At 43.3% G+C, this 25,199-nt stretch overlaps 1 protein-coding gene across 1 annotated transcript in view; it reads right to left on the bottom strand.

The window, feature by feature from the left end:
* npdc1a (neural proliferation, differentiation and control, 1a) overlaps positions 1-25,199 on the bottom strand; it is a 31,595-nt gene that overhangs the window by 5,797 nt on the left and 599 nt on the right. The window contains exons 2-6 of the mRNA XM_024402605.2: positions 9,361-9,510; positions 2,071-2,172; positions 1,670-1,873; positions 1,387-1,453; positions 529-613 (exon numbers count right to left, since the gene is read on the bottom strand). Of these exons, the coding sequence (XP_024258373.1) occupies positions 529-613; positions 1,387-1,453; positions 1,670-1,873; positions 2,071-2,172; positions 9,361-9,510 (608 nt within the window). The remainder of the gene's footprint in view (positions 1-528; positions 614-1,386; positions 1,454-1,669; positions 1,874-2,070; positions 2,173-9,360; positions 9,511-25,199) is intronic.

Genomic DNA, 25,199 nt, shown 5'->3' with positions numbered 1-25,199 from the left:
TGAGTCTCAAATCAAAGGGTCAATAAGGTATCTGTTTTAAATATTTAATACATTTGCAAAAATGTCTAAAAACCAGTTGTGGAAAATGTGGAAAAAGGGAAGGGGTCTGAAAACGTTCTGAATGCACATTGTATATATGTATATACTGTATGTGTGTGTAAGAGACGAGGCTATTTTAGTGAGATTTCTTTCTTCTTCTGTCATTGTGACTAACACACAGGATGTGGCCCATGTGGTTCAGTTGGTAGGGCATGCAATGCCAAGTCTCTGGGTTCAATTCTCGAGGGGGACCAGTACAAACAGAAAGTACGACAATGTATGCGCTCACTACTATCTAAGTCCATCTGGACCCTTACCCTGTGAGTAGTCTATGGACAAATATGAGACAAATCCATGCTTTGGTTTAGTTTCCCTGGCACTGTTTCCAAATGATAACTTTTTAGCATTTGTGGCACAAATCTCATGCAAGCCATGGTAACTATATTAGTATTTTGGATGTGTGGTTCCCCATAAGGACAATGTACTTACTGAAGGTCTGTTGGCTGTTCCATTCCCATGGCTTCCAAATGCAGGGTAATCTACCTTCTGGGCCAGACGGGATTCCTTCTGCAGCCTGTAGGGGGCAACATTATTCTGGGACATTAGAAATGGAGAGACTGGAGAAAGAACAGTATGCAAAATATCCCAAAGCAACTGCATTGTGGACTAAGGATTTGTCCCAATGGCAACCTATTCCTTATATAATTCACTTATTTTGACCAGGGCCTTCTGGGCCCTGGTCAAATGTAGTGCACTATAGGGAATAGGTTGCCATTTGGGATGCAAACGAACAGTGCTGTGCTTCAATTCATTCTTCTTACCTCCCAATGGCACCATATCCCCCATATAGACCAACACTTTTGAGCAAAGCTTTATGGATCCTGGTCAGATTGAGTACACCATAGGGCAGTGGGATCCTCTAGGCATGCAACCTAACAGTGCAGTGCTTCAATTTATTTGAACCTTTATTTAACTAGGAAAGTCAGTTAAAGAACAAATTCTTATTTTACAATGAAGGCCTAGCCCGGCCAAACCGTCCCCTAACCCGGACGACGCTGGGTCAATTGTGCAACGCCTTATAGGACTCCCAATCATGGCTGGTTGTGATACAGCCCAGGATCGAACCAGGATCTGTAGTGACGCCTGCGATGCAGTGCCTTAGACCGCAGCGCCACTCGGGAACCCTTCATAAAATGTTCTGAAAGGGAAATCTAACATGCTCCAACAACAACACTTGCCAGCAAAACAATGGCGTCTAGCACATCTTAGTTGTCAAAATGGAGTATCACCGTTATTATATATATTGTCGTGCGTCTGTAACTAGAATGTTATTGTCTGATGTCTTACCTGACCCAGAAAACTGACGCCAAGATCAGGCCCGCGGCGCCAAAGACGACACACACAGAGATCATAACTGCAGAGGTGGACACAAACAGAGAAGAGGATAGAGTGAACACAAGTTACACAAAGGATGAGAAATGGTGTGTGAAATTGAATCACTTTCAATCGTTTATAAATAGTTCTGTATATTTGCATCATACTAAGGCAGTTTATTAGGGCTGGCCTGGGTGCTCCGTGCTGCTCCTACATCATAAACGTGTCTCTACTTTCAACTCATGAAGCCACTTACTGACGAGGAGATTGTCCTTGGAGGTGTATGGGACGGCTATGAGGCCATCAGGTCCTCCCGCTCCAACCCTCCCCAGAGCCCCGGTGGCAGGCTGGGGGGCCTGGGTGGAGGGCTGGGTGGTGTTGGGCTGCCCCGCCGAGGGTTGGACCTGCCCTCTCATTCTGGGAGCCTCTGTCTGAGTCCTAGCTGCCTTGGAGCGGGTGTCTGGGAGAGAAAGAGAGAGATTGAAAGAGAGAGAGAGATTAAAGGATTAAGCGCGAGAGAGAGAGAGAGTGAAAGAGACATTAATATTGTTGTGGTGTAGATAATGTTTTGGATGTAGCGACACGCATCTATAGAAAAGTGACTGAAACCTCAAAGAAAAGAAATGCATAGAAATGCATACAGAATGTAAGGCTCACCTGATTGTTTTGATTGTTTGACCTCAGACACTTCCTGTTTGGCAATGACAGAGTGAAGGAAGTCAATCTCTTCATCTAGATCAGAGAAGGATGTGACTTTACCTGAGGAGAAAGACAGGGGAAGATAGAACTGTGAGTCTGTGTGAACATAATACCTTGGTTCAGCATATGAAGAGGTTTTATTGTCACATGCACCAGATAGGTGCAGTGAAATGTGTTGTTTTACAGGGGTTAGCCATAGCAGTATGGCACCCCTGGAGCAAATTAGGGTTAAGTGCCTTGCTCAAGGGCACATCTACAGATTTTTCACCTTGCTGGCTCAGGTATTCCAAGCAGCGACCTTTCGGTTACTGGCCCAACACTCTAACCTCTAGAATACATATGAATTGTACTTCTACATTTGGGAGTTGGTAACCATATAAATGAGAACAGCGTGGTGTGTGAAAGAGCAATATTTAGACAAAACAGGGCATCCTGTATGTCTGAAGAAATAAGCCTGTGTGGTGTTGTGTGACTGCAGGTGTAAGCAGACCACGGGAGAGTGAGAGTGTTCGTTTGTTTGTGTGTGTGTGTGTATGATGGACAGAGAGTGTGCCAGTGTGTGTTTGTTTGGGATGCAGTGAAAAGGAGACAAAGCCAGGGTGTTGTTCCAACAGCTCGGTTGGCCAGACAGTAGGCCACATTCCAGAACTGGGCCACAGTTCTCCCTGGTTACCAGGGTACGTAGTGTGTGTGTGGCCAGGGGATGGAGCCCGGCAGGGGGCTTGTGCGATCACCCCCCGACTCGGCCCTGCTCCCACACACACACACACACACACACACACACACACACACACACACACACACACACACACACACACACACACACACACACACACACACACACACACGAGGCCCTAAATCTCACTCAGCTGAGTGCTAATGGTGATGAGAAATGGCTAATCTCACCCACTCCATTGTGGAGCATTTCCATTCAGGATTTACCCCAGTGCTTAGACTTTTCTGTTTCCATCTACGCAGGCCGGCACCCGTGGCTGACTGGGCCATGGCTCCGGCAGACCTGCTCTCACTTGGGGCCAAAGCCCGGCCACTGGTACTTTTCAGCTTCTTTTTTTACATAACAATGGCTAACTGTGAACTTTAACACCTTCTCAGAAAGCAACTGTTTTCATTATGCAGAGGTTGTTGATTCTGCTCTTCACAAGTCCTCACCGTCGGCCCTAGCTATGGAAAATACAATTTCCCTGTAGTGAAACAGCATGAGCCATATCACCGCCCGAGCCACCGTCGTGAACATGCTTAATGTACAGTCTGACCGGGTTTGTATTAGCGAAAGCTCTGTCTCATTAATGATGAAGGCGGTGTTGTCCTCTCCAGAAGGGTGGCCATCTGGTGGTGGTAATGTGCGTGATATGACGTGGCAGCACTTTCACTCCGTGCTTTGTTACTTTTTTGACCCCCCCCCCTCTCTATCCCTGGACATTTAGTGTGCTCCACAGCAGGTGTCAGTGGGGGCGGGTCACGCCATCTGTACTCTGCAGGTGGTGGAGTGCTCCAAGTGTGCCAGTGTACTTGCCAGCAAGAGCACTATTTCTACCCTACTTCGTTAGCCAACTGCAAAGTCTGACAAAAAAGGACAAAATAAGAAAGAAAATGAGAACTTTCCTGAGATATTGTGAATGGTATGAGTACAGGAGTGAGAGGGTACATAATAAGAATCTGTGTGTATTACATCAAGTTGGCAAGATGCAGTAGGTGGTATAGAGTACAGTATATACATATGAGATGAGTAATGCAGGGTATGAAAACATTATATGAAGTGGCATTGTTTAAAGTGGCTAGTGACACATTTTTCCATCAATGTGTCACTAGCCACTTTAAACAATGCCACTTCATATAATGTTTTCATACCCTGTATTACTCATCTCATATGTATATACTGTACTCTATACCACCTACTGCATCTTGCCTATGCCGTTCTGTACCATCACTCATATATTTTTATGTGCATATTCTTTATCCCTTTACACTTGTGTGTATAAGGTAGTTGTTGCGAAATTGTTTAGGTTAGATTACTCCTTGGTTATTACTGCATTGTCGGGAACTAGAAGCACAAGCATTTCGCTACACTCGCATTAACCTCTGCTAACCATGTGTGAGACAAATCAAATTTGATTTGAAACCACAGAAAATGGAGCCGGTATTTGTACGTTTTTTGTCTGAGTGAGAGTGTCTAGTACATAGAGACAGCAGGAATGAGGAAATGGACGTGTGTGTCAGTAGATCCTCACACACTGACTAAGCATACACCTCTCCTTGTGTCGGAGAGCAGGTTTTGGCAACAGCTTGATAATTACCCACAACCCCCCAATATCATGATAATTACCCATAACCCCCCAATAGGTGTCCAGTGGGGCGGTAAGTTACTGCAAACAAACAATAAACAAGTAAACAGTGACCCATCTGTGAGGTTCTCTTACTCCACTTACAAGACATTTACAGCACATTTGTAATGTCCCATTCCTCACGCTGGCTACACCAGGACAACACAATCAGTTACCGATCATTTCCCAATACAACATGAAGACACATACTGACATTTGTATTTCCAGTGGGGGCTGCCCTGCTCTTGTTAGTGAAAGGAAAGGTCTTTAAAGGAACACTGAATGAAAGTATCTGCATTTGAGTAATTTAGCATACGCTCTTATATTACTGCATGACTACATTACTGCATGACTTCCAATATTACAGTTGATCTCACTGACTTATATTTCTCGGGGGGAGGGGTCATTCTTAGGGTCTACTGCTGCCCTCTTGTGGCAAAGTGAACAATGCACCGGTGAGTATTTTCAAAAGTCCCTCCAATATCCTGCACTAGGTAAGACGGGCAAGAACATGCTCTACACCACATGGCTTCCTCTTGACCACATACGGCAAAGCTTGCCGGCCCAGGTGTGTATTCCGGTCGGAGGTACTACTCCCTACTCTTCCATCCTCAACAACACATCTCTCTCTCCATGTTCACACTTGCAGTAGCTACGCAGCACCATTGACATATGTGTAAAACACAGCATAAAACTACTTTTCAAGTGAATTATTCATCCCTCTAACCCGAACACCAAACTGTAAATATCTTGTATTTATTTTTAAGAACACAGACTTAGGTCTGACTATGGAGGGGTCAGTCTGACCACAGTTTTACATGCTGTTGATGACCAAGTTAGAATCACCTACATGGGCAAGAAGTGACACAGTCAATAAACATAGTCACGCACACACACACACACAGTCCCTGGGTACAGCTCTGCTATCAGTACATACTGTGTGTATACATATCTAGTTCCCCTGACTGTTTCACAGCGTTGTTACCAGACAAAGCCCAGGCTCCAAGGCAGGGAGTGTTTACCTATGGGAGTGTACGCCTTGATGTCAAACACAGGCTTGTCCTACACGCATAGACTACTGTTCCACTCACTATACTCACCTAGCTCCTGGAATTTACCTACCCTCTCACCTCTGCTCCTCAGGCCATCATGGCGCCCACTGAAAAACAGTCCTACTCTTACTTTTCTGATGGTATGCATATTGTGCCTACCCATGACAACTTGACCAACATACAAAGCATGGCACCTACACTCACATATCTGTGTATCAATGTGTCTGTGTGCTTGTGAAAAAGAAAAAAAGATGAAGTATGCTTGAAGTATGTGAGTGTGCATTTGTGTGTAAATGTGTCTGTATTACATGCTGCTGTGGAGTGTCTCTGCTTCCTGTTCTCACCCTGCTGCTCTCTCATGCATAGTCTAAGACATCTGGGCTGCCACATAGAATAATGTATCCGTTTCTATTCCTCTAGGTCCCACATAAGCCCCTATCTGGTCCCACTGTGTCTGGGTGGGTTTCTCTCTCGGTGTACAACACGCATGGCTGTACTGGAAGAACCACAAAAGCCTGCCTCAATAGATATGGCCGACCGACCGACAGACAGAGACGGCTAACCTGCCGACCGACCGACAGACAGACGGCTAACCTGCTGACCGACAGACAGAGACGGCTAACCTGCCGACAGACAGACAGACAGACACACACAGACAGACACAGAGAAAGAAAGAGAGAGACAGACATGCAGTACACTGGGTGATTAAAGGCGGTAGTCATGTGTCTGCCCAGCTAAAAATATGAGGGAGAAAGAACGTTTTTGTAATGTTACCCACAATGTTCCTCTAATACCAAGAGTGGACAAAGCTGTCATCAAGGCAAAAAGGTGGCTACCTTGAAGAATCTCAAATAGAAAATGTATATACATTTGTTTAACTCTTTTTTGGTTACTACATGATTCCATGTGTATTATTACATAGTTTTTATGTCTTCACTATTAAAAAACCCTGGAATGAGTAGGTGTGTCCAAACATTTGACTGGTACTGTATATTGTTAAGAATGTGAGAGTAGGGGGACTCCCCTATCGAGTCTAGAACCCAGGCCACCAGCACAAAGGATGTACGCCCTAACCACTTTCCCAATAAGGAACATCTCTAGATGAGCTTATTGGACCAGTATAGTTAGGCCCTGTCCAGAATAAACCCAAACCCCTCGTCCCTAGGCACTTGTATAGATCTGAAACAACTTGATAGGTGTAATAGGGTGAACGCACTTTGAAGTCAATCTCACCTCTGTTAATAAAAGTACACTCACCACATGTTTTGGTGTTGATCACAGTGATTCAGGAGTATCATTTAAAACAGGTTAACATGCCCCACCAACATTAGACAATTAGACAGAAAGCTCTTAAATATCTGAAATAAGTCAATCAAATCAGCGAGGAGAATTGTCCGTGAACAAAGTCTCACACACACACACACACACACTACAGGGCATCCGATTTAACAGCAGCATCTCTGCATCAGCTCATTAACCACTTAGTTTGACTGTGTTTGACCAAAGCCCATAACCCACGTCTGGACGCTCGGAGATCTGTCGCTTGACACAGGCTTGTGCCCCAAATGACACCCTATTCCCTACATCAAATCAAAGTTTATATGACACGTGCGCCGAATACAACAGGTGTAGACCTTACAGTGAAATACTTACTTACAGGCCCTTAACCAACAGTGCAATTTTGTAAGTAAAAAATAGGTATTACAGAGGGCTGTGGTCAAACGTAGTGCACTACAGAGGGCTGTGGTCAAACGTAGTGCACTACAGAGGGCTGTGGTCAAACGTAGTGCACTACGTAGGGAAAAGAGGGGATGTCATTCGAAAACATAATGTTAACTTGCACTGCTATGCGGATGACACACAGCTGTACATTTCAATGAAACATGGTGAAGCCCCAAAATTGCCCTCGCTAGAAGCATGTGTTTCAGACATAAGGAAGTGGATGGCTGCAAACTTTCTACTTTTAAACTCAGACAAAACAGAGATGCTTGTTCTAGGTCCCAAGAAACAAAGAGATCTTCTGTTGAATCTGACAATTAATCTTAATGGTTGTACAGTCGTCTCAAATAAAACTGTGAAGGACCTCGGCGTTACTCTGGACCCTGATCTCTCTTTTGAAGAACATATCAAGACCATTTCAAGGACAGCTTTTTTCCATCTACGTAACATTGCAAAAATCAGAAACTTTCTGTCCAAAAATGATGCAGAAAAATGTATCCATGCTTTTGTCACTTCTAGGTTAGACTACTGCAATGCTCTACTTTCTGGCTACCCGGATAAAGCACTAAATAAACTTCAGTTAGTGCTAAATACGGCTGCTAGAATCCTGACTAGAACCAAAAAATTGGATCATATTACTCCAGGGCTAGCCTCCCTACACTGGCTTCCTGTCAAGGCAAGGGCTGATTTCAAGGTTTTACTGCTAACCTACAAAGCATTACATGGGCTTGCTCCTACCTATCTCTCTGATTTGGTCCTGCCGTACATACCTACACGTACGCTACGGTCACAAGACGCAGGGCTCCTAATTGTCCCTAGAATTTCTAAGCAAACAGCTGGAGGCAGGGCTTTCTCCTATAGAGCTCCATTTTTATGGAATTGTCTGCCTACCCATGTAAGAGACGCAAACTCGGTCTCAGCCTTTAAGTCTTTACTGAAGACTCATCTCTTCAGTGGGTCATATGATTGAGTGTAGTCTGGCCCAGGAGTGGGAAGGTGAACGGAAAGGCTCTGGAGCAACGAACCGCCCTTGCTGTCTCTGCCTGGCCGGTTCCCCTCTGTCCACTGGGATTCTCTGCTTCTAACCCTATTACAGGAGCTGAGTCACAGGCTAACTGGGACTCTTTCATACAGTCCCTAGGAGGGGTGCGTCACTTGAGTGGGTTGAGTCACTGATGTGATCTTCCTGTCTGGGTTGGCGCCCCCCCTTGGGTTGTGTCGTGGCGGAGATCTTTGTGGGCTATACTCGGCCTTGTCTCAGGATGGTAAGTTGGTGGTTGAAGATATCCCTCTAGTGGTGTGGGGGCTGTGCTTTGGCAAAGTGGTTGGGGTTATATCCTTCCTGTTTGGCCCAGTCTGTGGGTGTACTCGAATGGGGCCACAGTGTCTTCTGACCCCTCCTGTCTCAGCCTCCAGTATTTATGCTGCAGTAGTTTGTGTCGGGGGGCTAGGGTCAGTTTGTTATATCTGGAGTACTTTTCCTGTCCTATTCGGTGTCCTGTGTGAATTTAAGGGTGCTCTCTCTAATTCTTTATTTCTCTCTCTCGGAGGACCTGAGCCCTAGGACCATGCAGGACTACCTGACATGATGACTCCTTGCTGTCCCCAGTCCACCTGGCCGTGCTGCTGCTCCAGTTTCAACTGTTCTGCCTTATTATTATTTGACCATGCTGGTCATTTATGAACATTTGAACATCTTGGCCATGTTCTGTTATAATCTCCACCTGGCACAGCCAGAAGAGGACTGGCCACCCCACATATCCTGGTTCCTCTCTAGGTTTCTTCCTAGGTTTTGGCCTTTCTAGGGAGTTTTTCCTAGCCACCGTGCTTCTACACCTGCATTGCTTGCTGTCTGGGGTTTTAGGCTGGGTTTCTGTACAGCACTTTGAGATATCAGCTGATGTACGAAGGGCTATATAAATACATTTGATTTGATGTTCACTGCACATAGATAAATACGCTGTGCAGAACTCTCCTTTAGAAACTTGAATCACTATCTACTGAAGCAGCTTCATCAAATACATACAATAACAAATGTCATAAATGAACCACATCCCCTTGATTATAATGGAGATTGCGGGGCCGTCTGTCTGTGCATAATCTGTGTGTACTGTGTAATGGCCAGACCTACATACCATGGTGACGGCGGCTCGTCCTTGCCACGCACAATCCTTCCTCGTTCTCGTCCAATGGATTGAGACACGGGCCGCAGTAGGATGTGCCAGGTTTGCAGAAGTGCCGCCCCTCGCGGGCACAGTCTATGTGGTCCGGGCACTTACCCCTAGCTAAATAGAAAGAGAGAGAGAAGGCATAAAAAGAGACAGTTTAGACGCCACACTCTATTGCTCACCTCCTCTGACAGCATATACTGAATCCTGGTTCTCATGATTCGTACGGAACGTGTGAGAGGCATCATCCCCCAGGTGCCATGACAAAAGAAGCTGCTCGGAGATGACAAGACGACATGTAGTCATGACAACCTACTGAATTAAAGACACACCAGTCAGTGGCAGACTTCATTTTACTATGTACACGGAACAAAAAAAATACAGAACAACATGTCAGGTGTTCCTCCCATGTTTCCTGAGCTGAAATAAAAGATCCCAAAAACCTTCTCTCAAGTTTCGCGCACAAATTTGTTTACATACCTGTTCGTGAGCATTTCTCCTTTGTCTGGATAATCCATCCACCGGACAGGTGTGGCATAACAAGAAGCTGATTAAACAGCATGATCATTAAACAGGTGCACCTTGTGCTGGGAACATTGAAAGGCCACCCTAAAGGTTTTGTCACACAACACAATGCCACAGCTGTCTCAAGTTTTGAGGGAGTGTGCAATTGGCATGCTGACTGCAGGAATGTCCACCAGAGCTGTTGCCAGATAATTGAATGTTAATTTCTTTACCATAAGCCACCTCCAACGTCCTTTTAGAGAATTTGGCAGTACGTCCAACCAGCCTGAGAACCCAGACCACGTGTATGGCGTCGTGTGGGCGAGCGGTTTGCTGATGTCAACGTCACAGGAGGCTGCTGAGGGGAGGGCGGCTTATAATAATGGCCGGAGCGGAGCAAATGGAATGGCATCAAATACCTGTAAACCATGTTTCCTGAAGCTGAAAATGCCTCAGTTCTTACATGGCCTGCGTACTCACCAGACATGTCACTCATTGAGCATGTTTGGGATGCTCTGGATCGACATGTAAAACGTGTAAGAAAGCGTGTTTCAGTTCCCGCCAATATCCAGCAGCTACGCACAGCCATTGAAGAGGAGTGGGACAACATTCCACAATCAACCTGATCAACTACGGGAATGAGATGTGCCGCGCAGCATGAGGCAAATGGTGGTCACACCAGATAAGGATCCACACACCTGCTTTTCTGCTTTTCTGATCCACACACCTGCTTTTTTTTAAAGGTATCTGTGACCAACAGATGCATATCTGTATTCCCAGTCATGTGAAATCCATAGATTAGGGCCTGATTAATGAATTAATTTCCTTATATAAACTGTAACTTGTTGCATTTCTATTTTTGTTCAGTATACAATTTACAGGGATTTCTAATAGCAAAACACTACTTACTGAGCGTGCTGTTGTTTCCATTGCCTATGCACATAGAAAAAGCAGTCCTTCAAACCAGAAGTGTCATCTATGAAAATCAACGGAGAAATACACAACTTCAACTTCAAGGCCTAGATTGTGAAGTACTGCTGACGTGAGAATTATACAGTATGACAGATTGAATGACAGCCTGAGTGATTCTCCAATCTGTGACACACACACACACAAAGTGGGTCACCAGGTGTTTTTTTGTTGCAGAGGCACACTAGGCTCTTTCCCGGAGGGATAATGACAATAATAATGATTAACCACACGCCTATCAGGGTTAAAGAGGCAGAGTTGTACAGAGTGGTACAGTAAGCATGGGCAGGTCGGAGGGCATAGTACAGGAGGAGGGTATTCATAGAAACTCATGCCCCCTAGGCTGCTGCAGAGCTACAGCATTTGTCGCCATAATGACCTCCATGGCAACCAGAAGCTCTTGCAAAACTACATGGTGGATGGATTATCTTGGTAATGGAGAAATGCTCACAGGGATGTAAATAGAAATAAGCTTTTTGTGCGTATGGAACATTTCTGGGATCTTTTATTTCAGCTCATGAAACATGTTCCGTATAAGACAGACATAGTTACAGGCACTCAACGTGTGGGGGAGACAAGGCTAAAAATGACAAGGAAGTGAATTCAGACAAGTGAAAGAACTTATTCCTGCATAGTGGTGGAGCTGGGTTAGACTGCAAACAGGTGTGACCAGAGACTGTTCCTCTCTCTATCGCTCTGCTACGCACTGGTAACTTTCCTACTGTACATGCATTTCCTCTCTCTCCCTCTAGGGGATGTGTGTCTGAGTGTCGTCTGAAAGGTTGGATGTGTGTGGTGGAGTGTGATCATGCTTGTGTGTGTCTGTTGGCGTGTGTGCACCTGCCTGTGTCACAAGACCAATTCAAAACATAGGGCTAGGTACTCACGACAAACAAAAGGTGATAACTTATGGTATCACATAAAAAAGGACCACACACACAGATTGTCTATTGTCAATCACACACATTTCCTCACCCTCTTATAGGTCTCTGGCATTGTCTCAAAAGTCATAAAGTCTCTGAAATGTATTCTTTATTGTTTCCATAATGAAAGGTAGCAATGTTGTCTCCCCTGTTCTCACTGATTCTGCCAAATGACTCAGTATCACTATAGCCTTTGGATGCACACGTGCAAGCCTCCTCCATCCCTCCATCCTGGATTAAATTCATATCTGCCTCCTCCCTCCCTCTCTTTGTAATCTCTTGTATTTTGGCCTGGCACGTGCCACTCTCCCTAATGTTCCTCTCCTCTGATCCTTCCACACGTCTCATCTACAAAACTCCCTACTGTAGACGATCATGTCTAGGTGGTGTATATGTGAGATGTCTGTGTGTGATAGAATTTGAGTGTGTGCAATTGCCCTCGAGGGACAGAGAGAGAGAAAGATAAATATAATTTCTATATCTGCTCATGTGATCGTATTAGTCTGAGTTTGTATGTGACGTTGTGTGTTAGTGTGTGCGTGTGAGAGAGTCTGAGTATGTGTTTATGTCAATCTGATTATTAAGAGTGTGTGTGTATGAAGTAATTGGCCTTCTTCTCTCAAGGAGTGCCCCAACGTGCCACCCACCTCCAGCCTGCCTGCCAGCCAGCCCTTCTCAGTGTCCTGTCCTGAAGGTGACCGTGCTTATGTTACCCAGGACAAGATGGCCTCAAGCACTGCTCACTGCTGCCACATGTGATGTGGCTTCTGGCTACAGCTCCCCCAGTTGTCCTGCCCAATGGAGTCAGCCAGTCTGTCACATTGAAGCCACCTACATGTTGATCCTCATAAGTCAATACACTTCAGGAAGCCACATATCCTGCCCTTTGAAGTCTTTATAATCCCTCCTTCCCTCCATTTAATTCTGTTTGTCCACCTCTCTCCATCCATGGGTCCTTTCATCAAATTGTGCCAGATATTTCGTCTTCTCAGGCTATTTGATCGAACAAATCTATAGATCAAGGAAGAGCAAAGAGCCAAGACGACCCAGATAAGGTGTCACACAATAGGACCCAGATCATGGAACAACAATGCAGTGAGTCTTCAGACAATTTCCTTAATCAAATGACACACCCATTTCCCTCTACCGCTCCTTATCGCATCTTTCTGTCTGGCTTGGTTTAGGTCATTATGGTTAGAAAATCATAGTTTCACTTAGAATAGATATGGTACCAAATACAGTTGAAGTCGGAAGTTTACATACACTTAGGTTGGAGTCATTAAAACTCGTTTTTCAACCACTCCACAAATTTCTTGTTAACAAAGTATAGTTTTGGCAAGTCGGTTAGGACATCTGCCTTGTGCATGTCACAAAACATTTTTCCAACAATTGTTTACAGACAGATTAATTCATTGTAAATATACAGTGAGTTCCAAGAGTATTGGGACACTGACATTCTTTGGTTTGTTCTGTCTCTGTACTCCAGAACTTTGGATTGGAAATGATACAATGACTATGGCATTAAAGTGCAGACTAACACCTTCAATTTGAGGGCATTTGTGCGTCTGTAACTTTCTCACTCATCGTTATTCACGATTCATTCAGGAATTCATCCATAATCATGGTAGCATCCATATTAATGTAGAAGTGTTTAGAAACATATTATGTACAACAAAAGTGACTCCAAAATGACAATACATTATTTACCATTAATTTCTATTGGGCACAAAATAACCTGAAACACAACCACGCTTGATGTAGTCATTGCGTGCTGGGAATATGGGACCAAATACTTTACTTTTCACTACTTTAATACACATGTAAATGAATTTGTCCTAATGCATTTGGTCCCCTAAAATGGGGGGGACCATGTATAAAAAGCGCTGTAATTACTAAACGGTTCAGCCGATATGGATGAAAATACCCTCAAATTAAAGCTGACAGTCTGCACTTTAACCTCATTGTCGTTGTATTATTTCAAATCCAACGTGATGGAGTACAGAGCCAAAACAACAACAACAATAATTGCTCAATGTCCCAATACTTTGGAGCTCACTGTATCTAAATGCATGGTTGGAATCATATTATCTGTTCTATCTCTGTACGTTATGAGGTATAACATATTATCTGTTCTATCTCTATGTTATGAGGTAGAACAGATAATATGTTATATCTCTTTACGTTATGAGGTATAACATATTATCTGTTCTATCGCTGTACGTTGTGAGGTATAACATATTATCTGTTCTATCTCTGTACGTTATGAGGTATAACATTATCTGTTCTCTCTATACGTTATGAGGTATAACATATTATCTGTTCTCTCTATACGCTATGAGGTATAACATATTATCTGTTCTATCTCTTTACGTTATGAGGTATAACATTATCTACAATGTAAAGTAGTGAGTGTACAGCTTGTATAAAAAACAGTGGAAATTTGCTGTCCCCTCAAAATAACTCAACACACAGCCATTAATGTCTAAACCGCTGGCAACAAAAGTGAGTACACCCCTTAAGAGATAAGTGCATCATCAGCCCAAGGTACTGCTGCATAAAGCAAATATAGGAGGATAGTATAAATCACCTAAGGCCCTTTATTAAACCTGCGACAGAAGAGCTTGTTGGAAGGGGAGCGGTGTGTGTGTGTGTGTGAGTGAGTGAGTGAGTGAGTGAGTGAGAGAGAGAGAGAGAACCATTAGGTCATTCGGTCAGGTGGGACCAGCGAGGTGCAAATACAGTTATGTATCGCCAGAAACCTGAAAGGTTGTTAGATCGACTCCCCTGAGCTGACAAGGTAAAAATATGTCGTTCTGCCCCTGAACAAGGCAGTTAACCCACTGTTCCTAGGCCGTCATTGTAAATAATCAAATTTAAAAAACTATGTACAACATGAAAAATTACTATTCAAGCCATCTGGTGCCTGCCAGGCTGTGCAATCGTAGACAGTTCCAAGAAGGGCAGAGAAGCAAACAGTGCCGTGGCAATCTATTGTACCACAGATGGGAAAAGGCCCTGACGTGGCACTGTTGACTTTTTATTGACTTAATGAGGCACGATCAGATGTCATGAGAAAAGCTGGAAAATGGCACCTATCCCGAGCGATTCACAAGTAATGCGTTCATCTTAAGGTAGCTAGGTGAGACAACAACATATCACAGTCCTTGTAAGCAAGTGTTCCATAAAAGCAGCTATCAGCAAAGTCAGAGCTCGTAACAAATGACAAGTGTGAGTTTTGGTGCAAGAAAAGCTGTTTCTATAAACAGATAGGTGCCGTTTCTAAATTAGGGGCCTTGCAGTGCCTTGAAAAAGTATTCAGACCCTTTGGATTTCTTCACATTTTATTGTGTTACAAAGTGGTTTCAAATGTATTTAATTGTAATTGTATAACTAAAATATAGTTGTTGCACAAGTATTCAGCTTCCTGAGTCAATACATGTTTGAAACACCTTTGGGCATCGATTACAGCTGTGAGTCTTCTTGGGTAAGTCTCTAAGAGCTTTGCACCCCTGGATTGTGCAATATTTGCCCATTATTCTTTAAACAAATCTTCAATCTCTGTCAATATGTTGGGGATCATGGCTGAACAGCAATTTTCTAAACCTGCCATAGATTTTCAAACAGATTGTTGTCAAAACTGTAACTTGGCCACTCAGAAACCGTCACCGTCTTCTTGGTAAGCAACTCCAGTGTATATTTGGCCTTGTGTTGTAGGCTATTGTCTTGAAAGGTGAATTCCTCGACCAGTGTCTGGTGTAAAGCAGACTGTAGCAGGTTTTCCTCTAGGATTTTGCCTGTGCTTAGCTCAATGAAAAACTACCCAGTCTTTGCCAATGACAAGCATACCCATACCATGATGCAGCCACCACCATGCTTGAACATAAGGAGGCAGTTAATCAGTGATGTGTTGTATTGAATTTGCCCCAAACACAAGGCTTTGCATTTAGACCAAAAAGTGTATTCCTTTGCTGTGTTTTTTTTTGCAGTACTACTTTAGTACCTTGTTGCTTACAAGATGGATGTTTTGGAATATTTGTATTCTTTCATTTAGGTCATTATTGTGACTCACTACAATGTTGTTGATCCATCCTCAGTTCTATCTCAGCCATTTAACTCTGTAGCTGTTATAAAATCACCAATGGCCTCATGGTCACATCCCTGAGCAGTTGAATTCCTGTCCTGCAGCTCAGTTCAGAAGGAATACGATCTTTGATGTGTCTGGGTGGTTTAATGCATAATCCACAGCATAATTATTAACTTGACCAGGCTTGAAGAGATACTCAATGTCTGATTTGTTATTGTTACCCATCTACCAAACGCTGCCCTTCTTTTATGGGGCATTCGAAAAGCTCCCTGGTCTTTGTAGTGGAATCTGTGCTTGAAATTCAATACTTGACTGAGGGACCTTACAGATGTTGTATGTATGGGGGACAGAGGAAGGGTTAGTCATTCAAATATCATGTCAAGCCTTATTATTTCACACAGAGTGAGTCCATGTAACTTATTTTGTGATCTGTTAAGCAAAATGTTAGTGCTGAATAATTTAGGCTTGCCTAAACGAAGGGTCCGAGATTTTTTTGTTTATATTTTAAAAATATATAGGATTTCTCTTCCACATTGACATTAGAGTATTTTGTGTAGATGGTTGACAAAAAAAAAAAAAGACAATTAAATCAATTTGAATCCCACTTTGTAAAACAATAACATGTGAAGAAATACTTCTGCAAGGCACTGTATATAGTCCAGGACAAGAAAGTAGTGCACTGTACAGGAAACTGGGTCCCATTTCGGATGGACCCCAACTGTAACTGTGCTTGTCCGCCCGTGTCGATGGAAACAGAGAAATCTGAGTCTTGGAAAAAACACTGGTGTCTACACCACCTGGCCGTCTACACTCATCATATTAATGGAAGCATGTATCGTGGGATGGGTATCAAACGGCACCAGGGCCCACAGGGTTAAAAGTGTAGTGCAATTTGAAACGAGTGGGAAAATGTCCCTATCAAACCAAGCTGTTCCTATCCTCAGGATACAGGTTCAGTCTGGTGATTTAACCATGACCCTGATATAGGTGAGCAAATAGCTTATCAGCGTTCAACACCATTGCACCCTCCAAGCTCATCACTAAGCTAAAGACCCGGGGACTGAACACCTCACCTCCTCTGCTACTAGATCCTGGACTTCCTGACAGGCCGCCTCCAGGTGGTGAGAGAAGTCAATAACACATCTGCCATGCTGACCCTCAACACGGGGGCCCCTCGGAGGTGCATGCTTAATCCCTTCCTGTACTCCCTGTTCACCCACGACTGCGTGGCCACACGTGACTCCAACACCATCATTAAGTTTGCAGACGACACGGCGGTGGTAGGCCTGATCACTGATGACGATGAGACAGCCTATAGGGAGGCTATATAGGGGGCAACAACCTCTCCCTCAACGTCAGCAAGACAAAGGAGCTGATAGTGGACTTCAGGAAACGGAAGGGCTGTTGTGGAGCAAGTCTGCACCTGTTGTTCACGAAAATTTGATTTGATTTATCTTCAGTGAAAAAAGCCTGACAAAAGACTGTCTCAATAGCGCTTTCTTGTTAAGTCCTTCAAAAGTGTTGAAGAGGCACCTTTAGAGTGGAAGCAGATGCACTCACAGTCACACACAAAACCTCACAACTACACCGAACAAAAATATAAACGCAACATGCAACAATTTCAAAGATTTTACTGAGTTACAGTTCATATAAGGAAATAACTTAATTAGGCCCTAATCTATGGATTTCACATGACTGGGAATACAGATATGTATACCTTTTTTTTAAAAGTAGGGGCGTGGATGAGACAACCAGTCTATCTCATTTGACCACCATTTGCCTCATACAGCATGACACATCTCCTTTGCATAGAGTTGATTAGGCTGTTGATTGTGGCCTGTGTATGTTGTCGCTCTCCTCTTCAATGGCTGTACAAAGTTTTTTTTTTTAACCCCATTTCTCACCAATTTCGTGGTATCCAATTGGTAGTTGTCTCATCGCTGCAACTCCCGTATGGATTTAGGAGAGGCGAAGGTTGAGAGCCGTGCGTCCTCCGAAACACAACCCAACCAAGCCGCACAACTTCTTGACACAATGCCCACTTACGCCAGAAGCCAGCTGCACCAATGTGTCGGAGGAAACACTGTGCACCTGGTGACCGTGTCAGTGTGCACTGCGCCCGGCACGCCACAGGAGTCTCTAGTGCGCGATGGGACAAGGACATCCCTGCCGGCCAAACTCTCCCCTAACCCGGACGATGCTGGGCCAAATGTGTCTCCCAGTCGTGGCCGGCTGCTACAAATACTGGACTCAAATCCAGAATCTCTGGTCGTTTTTTAAATTGTACCTTTATTTAACTAGGCAAGTCAGTTAAGAACAAATTCTTATTTTCAATGACGGCCTAGGAACGGTGGGTTAACTGCCTGTTCAGGGGCAGAACGACAGATTTGTACCTTGTCAGCTCCGGGGTTTGAACTTGCAACACTCCAACACTCTAACCACTAGGCTACCCTGCCGGCGACGTTGAAGGTGGCTTATGGTAGAGAAAAAAACAAATTCTCTGGCAACAGCTCTGTTGGACATTCCTGCAGTCAACATGCCAATTGCACACTCCCTCAAAACTTAAGACATCTGTGGCATTGTGTTGTGTGACAAAACTGCATTTTAGAGTGGCCTTTTATTGTCCCCAGCACAAGGTGTTTCTGTGTAATGATAATGGTGTTTGATCATTTTCTTGGTATACCACACCTGTCAGGTGGATAGATTGTCTTGGTAATGTAGAAATGCTCACTAACAGGGATGTAAAAAAACATCTGGGATCTTTAATTGAAGCTCATGAAACATGGGACCAACACTTTAAAATGTTGCATTTATATTTTTGTTCAGTATAAGACAGACATAAATTACAGTCACTCACTGTGTGGGGGTGACAAGGCAAAAAATGACAAGGAAGTGAATTCAGACAAGTGAAATAATTTGTTCCTGAATAGTGGATTTGACTGACACACGACTTCACAGTAACGGGTGAAGCCGGATCAGACTCTTTCTCTGCTGTGCATCACTGATAACTTTCATACTGCACATGTCTTTCCTCCTCCCTCTCTCTCTCTCTCTCTCTCTCTCTTCACACACACAGAAAACCATTTCCATAATGTCTGACACAGCCAGTTATTACCAATGTCCATTAGGCTAATGACCTGGTTATTAGCATTAGTGAGAACCAGAACAAATGACAGAAAATAGGACACACAGACACAGCCTGTTCATCTGCGCCATGACAGCAGTGACTACCACAAATACAGCAAGCCTTCACTGTCTTCATTCTCACTCTTTTTTTTTTTTTTTTTACATCTCTCAGAGGACAGTGAGATTAGCAGAAACCCTACAGCACAACATAGACAGCATTGATTCAAGATGCAATGGGTTAAGTCTGGTTAAATCTCTCTGGATCAATGGGAGGAATCACATTGCCAGCCACAATTTCACTGAGAGTCTGTGCCATGATTTCCCCTGGGCTGGCTGGGAGAAACTTGCTTGCCTGGTCTGCTGTGAGGCTTCAGAGTTGCCACGGCAACAAGTCCCTGTGTTGTGAGAAAAAAAATCTTCCTTTCTACCTCCTTGCCCCAAAGACCGACCAAACAACATTTGTTCAGGAGGAACGCCAGAAGGAAAAGGAACGAAGGAAAAAGGAATCAATAATACCTCCTTTCTGGTTGTTACGCAAGAGATTTCAAAAGTGCAACATTCATTTCAAAGGAATCTTTCTGAGAGCAACCCCTCAACTGTATAGTCTTCTTCTGCATCTATGGGCGTGTAGTACATTTCCTTATATTATACCTAATCTCGGAAAAAGTAGGTTTTTAGCTCACATTTGGCCAGGGTGATAATGAAGAATGAGTTCTAGCTTATAAATGAAACATTACATCATATTAACGCACCAGTAGCTGCAGAATAGTTCCTAACCCGCTCTCGGAGGTCTTTATCGGCTTACTGCCTGCTGCCATGTTGGTTCAAGACCAGGATTTATGTAATTTCACTGCCAGGTTACTCAATCCAGCTTTATTACTGAATCACAGTCTTCTGACCCCTCCTGAGCCTAACTGATCTCAGAGCAGGTAGTAACAGCATTCGTCACTTACGCCGCTTTTCGACTACAACACCAGTGTTACACAAGTGTTTAAACCCTTGTTTTTCCATAGCTAGGGCTGACAGTGAGGACTTGTGAAGAGCAGAATCAATAACCTCCGCATTATCAAAACCGTTGCTTTCTGAGGTGTTAAAGTTCACAGTTAGCCATAGTTATGTAAATGTTGCTGAAAAGTACCAATGGCCGGGCTTTGGCCCCAAGTGAGAGCAGGTCTGCCGGACTCATGGCCCAGTGAGACATGTAAATTCTTGGTCTCATGTTTTATGAGCTGAAACAAAAGCTCAGAAATGTTCCATATGCAAAAAAAAGCTTATTTCTCTCAAATTGTGTACACAAATGTGTTTTAGTGACCATCGCTGTGTTTGGAGGAAAAAGGGGGAGGCTTGCAAGCCGAAAAACACCATCCCAACGTGAAGCACAGGGGGTGGCAGCATCATGTTGTGAGGGTGCTTTGCTGCAGGAGGGACTGGTGCACTTCAAAAAATAGATGGCTTCATGAGGAAGGAAAAGTATGTGGATATATTGAAGCAATATCTATAGACATCAGTCAGGAAGTTAAAGCTTGGTCGCAAATGGGTCTTCCAAATGGACAATGACCCCAAGCATACTTACAAACTTGTGGCAAAATGGCTTAAGGGCAACATAGTCAAGGTATTGGAGTGGTCATCACAAAGCCCTGACCTCAATCCTATAGAAAATTTGTGGGCAGAACTGAAAAAGTGTGTGCGAGCAAGGAGGCCTACAATCCTGACTCAGTTACACCAGCTCTGTCAGGAGGAATGGGCCAAACGTTCACCCAGCTTATTGTGGGAAGCTTGTGGAAGGCTACCCAAAACATTTGACCCAAATTAAACAATTTAAAGGCAATGCTACCAAATACTAATTGATTGTATGTAAACTTCTGACCCACTGGGAATGTGATGAAATAAATCAAACCTGAAATAAACCACTCTACTATTATTCTGACATTTCACATTCTTAAAATAAAGTGGTGATCCTAACTGACCTAAGACAGGGGATTTTTTACTAGGATTAAATGTCAGGAATTGTGAAAAACTGAGCTTAAATGTATTTGACTGACTTCAACTGACTTCAACTGTATATAGTGTTGTAAAGATGTGCAAATGGTTAAAGTACTAAAGGGAACATAAATAAACATACTGTACATATGGGTTGTATTTACAATGGTGTTTGCTCTTTACTAGTTACCCATATCTTGTGGCAACAGGTCACAAATATTGCTGCTGTGATGGCACACTGTGGTATTTCACCCAGTAGATATGAGTTGATCAAAATTGGCTTTGTTTTCAAATTCTTCGTGGATCTGTGTAATCTGAGGGAAATATGTCTCTCTAATATGGTCATACATTTGGCAGGAGGTTAGGAAGTGCATCTCAGTTTCCACCTCATTTTGTGGGCAGTGTGCACATAGCCTGGCTTCTCTTGAGAGCCAGGTCTGCCTTTCTCAATAGCAAGGCTATGCTCACTGAGTCTGTACATAGTCAAAGCTTTCCTTAAGTTTGGGTCAGTCACAGTGTTCATCTCTCCAGGTTCATCTCTCTGTAGGTTAAGGAAGGTTTGGGAATCGCTTCCTTTTAGGTGGTTGTAGAATTTAACGGCTCTTTCCTGTATTTTGATCATTTGCGGGTATCGGCCTAATTCTGCTCTGCATGCATTATTTGGTGTTTTACGATGTACACGAAGGATATTTTTTCAGAATTCTGCATGCAGTCTCAATTTGGTGTTTGTCCCATTTTGTGAATTCTTGGTTGGTGAGCGGACCCCAGACCTCACAACCATAAAGGGCAATGGGTTCTATAACTGATTCAAGTATTTTTAGCCAGATCCTAATTGGTATATCGAATTTTTAGATCCTTTTGATGGCATAGAATGCCCTTCTTGCCTTGTCTGTCAGATCGTTCAGAGCTTTGTGGAAGTTCCCTGTGGCGCTGATTTTTAGGCTGAGGTATGTATAGTTTTTTTGTGTGCTCTAGGGCAATGGTGTCTAGATGGAATTTGTATTTGTGGTCCTGGCGACTGGACCTTTTTTGGAACACCATTATTTTGGTCTTACTGAGATTTACTGTCAGGGCCCAGGTCTGGCATAATCTGTGCAGAAGATCTAGGTGCTGCTGTAGTAGGCCCTCCTTGGTTGGTGGCAGAAGCACCAGATCATCAGCAAACAGTAGATATTTGACATCAGATTCTAGTAGGGTGAGGCCGGGTGCTGCAGACTGTTCTAGTGCCCGTGCCAATTCGTTGATATATATGTTGAAGAAGGTGGGGTTTAAGCTGCATCCCTGTCTCCCCACAGCCCTGTGGGCAGAATGTCTATATTTTCAAATAAATCTAACATAACAAAAAAGTCAAAGGGTCTGAATACTTTCCGAATGCACTATACATATCAGGAACACATGTAATTCCATTACTGAATGTAAATCAAATCAAATGTTATGTCACATGCGCCAAATACAACACAGTGAAATGCTTACTTAAAAGCCCTTAACCAACAATGCAGTTCAATAGAGTTAAGAAAATAGTTACTAAATAAATAATGTACTTTTTACTCCATACATTTGACACCCAAAAGTACATTACATTTTGAATGCTTAACAGGACAGGAAAATTGTTAAATTCACACACTTATCAAGAGAACATCCTGGTCATCCCTACTGCCTCTGATCTGGCGGACTCACTAAACACAAATTATTCATTTGTAAATTATGTCAGTGTTGGAGTGTACCCCTGTCTATCCTTAAAAAACAAACTGCAAGAAAATCTAGTTTGTCTAATATGAGCAATTTGAAATGATTTATACTTTTACTTTTGATACTTAAGTATATTTAAAACCAAATACTTTTAGACTTCTACTCAAGAAGTATTTTACTGAGTGACTTTCACTTGAGTCATTTTCTATGATGGCATCTTTACTTCTACTCAAGTATGACAATTGGGTACTTTTCCCACCACTGTGTGTATGTGCACTTGCGTGCACATGTTATTTGTGACTAGCAATAACAGTTAAACTGTAATCTCTCCATCTAACACAAGCCAACCCCCAGGAGAATCACTGAATACTATTAGTGACAAGAGTGCCAGTGAGCCACACAAAAGCACTGCCTCTGCAATGACATACCTGACCTTAAAAAACAAAACACGGGTGACAACAGGGAGAATCAACATAGAAGGAGGAAGTTAAAGAAGGGGCAGAGAGAGGATGGTCCTGACGTACATACCTACACGTACACTACGGTCACAAGACGCAAGCCTCCTCGTTGTTCCTAGAATTTCTAAGCAAACAGCTGAAGGCAGGGCTTTCTCCTATAGAGATCCTTTTTTTTAATGGAATGGTCTGCATACCCATGTGAGAGACGCAGACTCGGTCTCAACCTTTAATCCTTACCGAAGGCTCATCTCTTCAGTAGGTCCTATGATTGAGTGTAGTCAGGTCCAGGGGTGCGAAAGTTGAACGACAAGGCACTGGAGTGACCACCCTTGCTGTCTCTGCCTGACTCTCCACTCGCCTACACTGTAAAGTCCACAACCTGTTGTATTCGGTGCATGTGAGAAATAACATTTGATTTGATTTCACTGCCTCTGACCCTATAACAGGGTCGGAGTTACTGGCTTGTAAAAAGAATGGAAGTCATAGGTTACATAACCCCCCGTTGTCATCCGACTTCCTTATGTGAAGTCTCAGTTGCACATTTGAAGATGTGCAACTGCTGTTTTAATGTATCACCATCTTGCTTCTTGGAGGAGTTTTTGGAAACATTTTATGTGCAGTTTGAGCTACTCTAGGAAGTGACGTTGCAGGCTAGCTCAGTGCTGCTCCCTCTCATTGAGTATCTAAGGCACTGCATCTCAGTGATATAGGCGTCACTACAGACACCTTGGTTCGAATCCAGATTGTATCACAACCGGCCTTGATTGGGAGTCCTATAGGGCGGCGCCTACGGACGCCTTAATGCTCCCGAATCGCTCTCTCTCTCTCTCTCTCTCAACCTCTGAATGCTCGGCCATGAAAAGCCAACTGACATTTACTCCTGAGGTGTCTATAACCACTGTGGTTATTATCTGACCCTGATGGTCATCTATGAATGTTTAAACGTATTGAAGAACGATCTGGCCTAAATGGAACAGCCAGAAGAGGACTGGCCTGGTTCCTCTCTAGGTTTCTTCCTAGGTTCCTATCTTTCTAGGGAGTTTTTCCTAGCCACGATGGTTCTACATCTGCATTGCTTGCTCTTTGGGTTTTTAGACTGGGTATCTGTCTAGCACTTTGTGACAACTGCTGTTGTAAAATGGGCTTTATAAAATATATTTGATTGATTGAGTGGTGCAAGTGGTCAGTGAGATAATGATAATGTGTGTGTGTGTGTGTGTGTATCTGTCCAGTAAAATGAAGAGATTATGTGTGTAAGAGTATCCAGCAGTTGTGTTTCCCACAGTGTTGAGAGCTCAGGAGAGATCCTCTCTCATGGTCAGTCAGTACCTCTCATTTTTGGCCCCAGATATCACGCAGCTGGGGGATAGAGTCGCAGACACGACTATTCTAGCTGCACTCTGGGATCTTACATATCATACAAATTGCAAACATTGTATGATATACAAATGGCTACATTTGTAGCATATCACATGAAATGGGTGACATAGTACACAATCGGATGAGATGGCGCACAAAAAAAACGGGACCACTTTTGACTCGTGAGCACCACTTTCAAAACTACTGTTTGAAATTACACAAGAATGCATCTTTAATTCTCTAATTCATCCTTTAAAATCTCATCCCTCTCTTATAAAAGTGATTTAAATGAGGTCTACATGTTCGAAATTTCCATGAAAATACCATTTGAATTAAAATCACGTAGTGTGTTTGATTAGATTAACCAAATGCAGTATGGGCTAAAACTGCACATAATGATTTACTTAAAAATTATAGATTGTATGAATGACAACACATGTCAAGCAATACAGGCTAGACTACGTCCATTTGCTAGGGTATACACTATACGGAGAATGCATTTTCCTGGTTCCCTCTTCTTAGTTTGCTTACAACTCCTAGTCACGCACTAAGCGTTACATAAACACAATTGACTTAACATATCCAATATCCAACATATCAATTGCAGTGCCCTTTGGACAATTTTCAACCCAAAATGATCGGCCAAATAATGTTATTGTATATGTTATGGTTGCTGCTGTTTTTACATTGAATGCAGGCTGTTTTGAGAATCTG

This window comes from Oncorhynchus tshawytscha, linkage group LG33, assembly GCF_018296145.1.
Source record: "Oncorhynchus tshawytscha isolate Ot180627B linkage group LG33, Otsh_v2.0, whole genome shotgun sequence".
Classification (NCBI taxonomy): Eukaryota; Metazoa; Chordata; class Actinopteri; order Salmoniformes; family Salmonidae; genus Oncorhynchus; species Oncorhynchus tshawytscha.
Note: the sequence above shows the minus strand (reverse complement) of the source record. Positions and strands in the feature narration are given on the sequence as shown.